Source organism: Fulmarus glacialis, unplaced genomic scaffold (assembly GCF_000690835.1).
Source record: "Fulmarus glacialis isolate BGI_N327 unplaced genomic scaffold, ASM69083v1 scaffold30253, whole genome shotgun sequence".
NCBI classification, from domain to species: domain Eukaryota; kingdom Metazoa; phylum Chordata; class Aves; order Procellariiformes; family Procellariidae; genus Fulmarus; species Fulmarus glacialis.
In genome coordinates, this window is record NW_009201468.1 from 4796 (window position 1) to 9876 (window position 5081).

Below are 5081 nucleotides of genomic sequence, written 5' to 3' on the forward strand. Positions count from 1 at the left end.
GGCCAGCGCCTCTGCGCAGCCCTGCCAGTGTGCCAGCCCTGGCCCGCGCCCTGCCTGCCCTGCCTGCTGTTGTCACCAGGCTGGGATCAATTTCCCTTTTCTATTGCCTGACCAAATACTCTTACACAGGGCAGAGCTCGACTTTTCCATATGCTGGAAGGTACAGAGATCTCGCTGTGCCTGTGAGCAGAGGGTTTGCAGCGCTTCGTCCTCCCTCATCTCTCTGTTTGACGTTTGTACAGCCCCCAGTGCTGTTGTGCTTAGCATCCATCTCCCTGACCGCCTGCCAGGCAGGACAGTGCCGCTGGCTCAGTCACTGGGTGGGGGACTGGAGACCCAGAGATGGGGCTTCAGCTGCCCGCGGTGACCCGGGGATTCAGAGCTGCTGCGAGGAGTGGGCTCAAAGGCTGTGCCCCCGGTGCACCCCGACAGACCCAGCATCCTTTCCTCATAGCCAAGCAGCCAAGCCAAGGGAGGTGATGAGATCCTGCACATGCTGTGGGGTGGCACACAGCGTGGTGTGAAAATGGTGTTTGGTTTTGGGGACCTTGTCCTGCTGCTTTAAGCTGTTCAGGAGTCGGGAAGCACACAGCTGTGCCTGCAAAGGGGAGGGAGACTTCTGCCGCCTGTCCCCATGTGGGAGCAGGATGGAGAATTACAGAACTGTTGATGCAGAGAGGTCTCTGGAGACCTCCCAAGCTGCAGCTTGTGACCATTGACCCTCCTCATATCATTGGGCACCACCAAAAAGTGTTTTGTTTTGTTGTCTTTGTAGCAACCCTGGGTTGCTGTTAGATCCTTCTTAACCTCCTCTTGGCCACACTTAACCAGCCTGCCTCCCTCAGCATCTCCTTGTAGGACTTTGTTGTTTGAATGTCTTGAGGTTTATGTTGGTCCCATCTTCAAAAGTATCAAGGCCCTTCTGTGTTGGACCTCTGCCTCTTGTGTTAGCTGCTCACAGCATTTTGGGGTTATCTGCAAATTTCCAGATCAAGGGGCCTCTTGATCATGTCTCATCAGATACATTTCAGGAAAGAGGAGAGAGAAACAGAAGCATTTATGTCTTGCCAAGGCGCTGCATGGTGGCTTCGGCTGGTGCTCAGGTGTTTGCCCTGCACGTGAGCGTGTGTCCCCAGGGCTGCTGATTTCCCAGCCTCCGTGACAGTACCTGCAGTCCTGAAGGAGACTGAGATGCCAGAGTACAGGGGGAACCTGTGAGCAGTTGGCCAGGCAAGGCACAGGCTAATGGTGCTATGGGGGACACGGTGCCAGAGCCCGCTGTGTTTGGTGGTATCAGGGGTCAGCTCCTGCCCTTTGGGCAACCCTGACTATACCCCTGCCCTGTGGTGGCAGAAATGGAAGAGGTGTTTGGGGAGGAGAAGCTGGAACTGTTTCCAGGTGGGGTGACAACCTGTACACTCTCCAGCACCAAGGATCAGTCACCCTGGCCATTGCTGCGTTGCCCTGTCGAGGGGTAATAGCAGGGCTGTGATCTAATGAGGTGCCGGCGCTGTGGGTACCTCTGTGAGTGCCGTCTCACATCATTGTCCCGCTTCCTCCCTTTTCCTGGCACAGAAAGGAGCTGTGAGGTCCCACGGCTTCCAGGACAGGGGGATTTCTGCTGCTCCTGGCTGGCAGGACGGGTGGTCCCCAGGAGGCAGCTGATACTGCTGGGTGCTGTGACAATGGGTCCCATGGGCATCCTGAGTTCTGCTAATTCTGCTAATTACCAGCCCTGCGAATCTGTGCAAACAGCAAACATCCGTGGGTGGTCTCCGCATGTGCGGATGTGGAATGGCTGCTGGAGCACCGCGGGCGGGTGCCTGCTCCGGCTGCCTCGCTCTGCCCCATCCCTGCCTCCTGCCCGGCCAGCACCCTGCCTGGCCTCCCGCCCTGACGCTGTTTCCTCCTGTGCTTTTTCTGCAAGGATGCCAAACTGGGGAGGAGGAAAGAAGTGTGGCGTGTGCCAGAAGGCTGTCTACTTCGCCGAGGAGGTGCAATGTGAAGGCAGCAGCTTCCACAAGTCCTGCTTCTTGTGCAGTGAGTACCAGCCCTTCCCTCGCCCCTCCCGCCTTGCTTCCCGGCTCTCCGCTGGCTGGGCGCCCCGTCATGTCCTGTTTATGGGCCGTGTAAACGCTCGTTAGGATTCCTCTACAAACAGCCCGGCTGTGGGAGCCGTACGGCAGGCTTTCTGCTTTTCTCCAGACTTGGAAGTTCTGCTGAAGGAACACAGATCATCCCAGGACACCACGGGCCATCCAAGCTGTCAGGGCTGACCTCAGCCAGCACCCACACAAAGACTTAGTCTGTCCCTACACCAGGGAAAGGCTAGGCTGAGTTGTCTAGACTATCTCCAGATGTTCAAGATTGGAGCATGAGACAGGGACTCTCGAAACAGTGGTAGCACGAGATCGCATGCACTGCTCTGGGGTGATGCTAGCTTTAATCTTCTAAGTGGCTTTGCCACTTTGGGAACTGGCATGGGACCTGCCCCTGTGTCTCAGGAGATGATGGGAAGAAGATGTGGTCCTGGCCTGGCCCTTCTGCTGATGGAAGGCCTACTGTGAAGTGCTAAAGCATCACCTCCAGCCTGCCTGGAAATCTGCTATTGTGGAGGGTATCTCTGTTGTATGTTTGGACCCAAGTGTCACCTCCAGGGAAGGGCAGGACAACAGGATCTGGCTGTGGATTAACTCCTTCCTCTGCCTGCTCTGCTGGAACCTACAAATCCTCTTGGGTTCACGCTGCAGGTCCCCAGAAGCCCTTCCTGTCCCTTTGGGAATACCAGGGCAGCAGTGCAGGGACAGGCGAGTAATGTTCCATTGCTGAGAGCAGTTCCTTAAACCTGGGGCATCCACATCTAGGGGGGCTGCAGGACCTTTGAACGAAAAGGTGACCACTGTCCTTATCCTATGTTTTACCAGATTTCTGTCCCCTGCCCTTTAAGACTATCACATAACAGAACTAGTGATTCTCATGTGTTAACAGGAGTGTGTGTATTGCTTGTGTTCACTGATGGCTCATCAACACGCTACTCCTGCTGCTCTGTGACAGATGCAGAAGTGCATCTTCAGAGCTGTCCTTGCAGCAAGGTCCCGCTGAGGTTTAACATTTTCTCAGCTGCTCCCTGTACCCTGTTCCCAGTGTCACCATCCCATTGCAGCAGGGAGCACAGATGGGTCTTTTCCATACGGGCAGCAAGCAGAGCTAGGGTCTATGAACAGGCGCGCAGCTAAAACTACTCTCAGTAGACCTATTCCAGCAGGGGAATACCAGTGTCGTCATGGGGCCGATCCCTGCCATGCTCCTGTGTCCACCTGGCACGGATACTGGATACTTCTTGGCCAGCCTGCCTGGGACATGGCATGCACAGATGGATGCAGATGTAAGAGAGAGAGGCTGTTGCCGCGTCTCTGCTCCCTGCGCAGTGTGAAGAGTGGCCAGCGTGGCCGGTAGCTCTCGTGTGGGGGAGTTTCCAGGCTGGAAACCTTGCTTTGGCTTGAAAGAACTAAGAAGGGGAGTTGTGGAGAGGCTTCCCCCGGGCGGGCAGGGGGGTGGCAGGCTGTGTCCTTATTGCGGCCGCTCTCTGCAGGAGGAAGTCGTGTTTCTTCTGCAGCCTCAGATAAGGAGGGTGGGGAATGTGATCTCTGCCCCCGCCACTGGCTTTTACTGTCTGAGTCCATATCAGTGAAGGACCTCAGTATGGGGACTAGGACCCCATTGCACTGTATCTGTCCTTCCCCATGACCCCTGAGCACAGCTGGATTGCTTAGGGAAAGCTTCTGCCGCGCGATGCTGGCACCCAGGGTGCGGGGCAGGCCTCCAGGAGCCACAAAATCAGGCAAAAGGCATTGCCTCGAGAAGGGGATACCCAGCCAAAGCGGGGAAGAAGGTCATCCCATATCTGCTCGTGGAAGCAAGTCACCAGGAGTGGTCCAGAGCCAACTACAGCCGGGGCGCCTGTCCCTGTGCTTTGCAGACGTACATAATCACACTCCACACGTACCCCAGCAGTTCTGCCCGTCCTGGCTGCGGGCTCCCCAGTTCAGACCGTGGCTTGCATGCCAGCCCACAGTGCTGCCTGCCGTTCCCAGTCCTGTGCCACAAGCTGCGGGTGATGCTGAGCTGCACCCAACTCCTGCGTTCCCAGCCTGTTCCCCAGTGCTGCATTTGGGCCTCATCAGGGAACTTGAAGTCATTATCTTTAGGGGAGAAAAACAAATACTTTGACCTGATCTGACAAAAAAAATCAAAAAGGAGCCAAACCTACCACAGTGCATTAGAACTGGAGATCGGCTCAGGGAGTGACTTGGTGATTGACTCAGTGGCATCGATCCAACTGAGTCAACAGTACACGGCAGACATGTACTGTAATGAGGCCGTTTGGCCTCTGAAAGTAGCAGCAGCTCTTGTCTAATTGTTTTGTGGAGCAATTCCACTGCTCTTAGAAAAACAAAAGGTCCTTAACTTCATGAGTGCTGCGCTGGAATTTCTGCAATGCAGAAACCCGGGAGCTGGGGGCTGATTTCTAGGAAGCAGACCGGGAAGGAATTTTTCTGCTGCCTCTTGAAGTGTCTGTGGCTCGTGCAGATGAGGGACTGTGAAAGCTTAGGTTAGAGCTCTAAATCCACTCAGCACAGTGGGAGAGAAAGACAGATGCCATTGAGATCATTCACTCCCACCCCTAGGACAAAGCTCTTTGAACCTGCCAGTAAAATTGCCCAAATTCCCCTCCGGGGGGGTCTGTCTGAATGCAGCGTTGCTCCTGATGAGCTCCAGGGTAATGCAGAGACAACCCCAACACCAGCCCATTAGCCTGGCAGCTACAGGACCAGTTTACCAGAGCTGGTCTTTCTCAGCAGGGACGCGTGCTCCATCCCCAGCTCCTGCTGTGGTGGGATGGGGGAGCTCGTAGCCAGGAGATGACCCTGCCAGATCCTCCTTAGATGGCAGGAGGCATTTCCCTTTCCACCTCCTTCTCCCAGCAGCAGCCCACGGGGTTCTCTGCGGCCCCGGAGGAGAAGCACCATATTTAGTAATTGGGCCGAGGAAGGCTGCCTCTCGCCCCCGCGTTTAGTGCC

General features: G+C 55.7%; 1 protein-coding gene across 2 annotated transcripts in view; it reads left to right on the forward strand.

The window, feature by feature from the left end:
- The first annotated feature begins 1926 nt into the window (after window positions 1-1926).
- The window catches only part of CSRP1 (cysteine and glycine-rich protein 1), a 7648-nt gene continuing 4493 nt past the window's right edge, over window positions 1927-5081 (forward strand). Inside the window, exon 1 of one of the 2 annotated variants that reach the window (XM_009573959.1) lies at window positions 1927-2040. In XM_009573959.1, the coding sequence (XP_009572254.1) occupies window positions 1929-2040 (112 nt within the window). In that variant the 5' untranslated portion in view covers window positions 1927-1928. The remainder of the gene's footprint in view (window positions 2041-5081) is intronic. The other variant, XM_009573960.1, reaches the window with a different exon arrangement.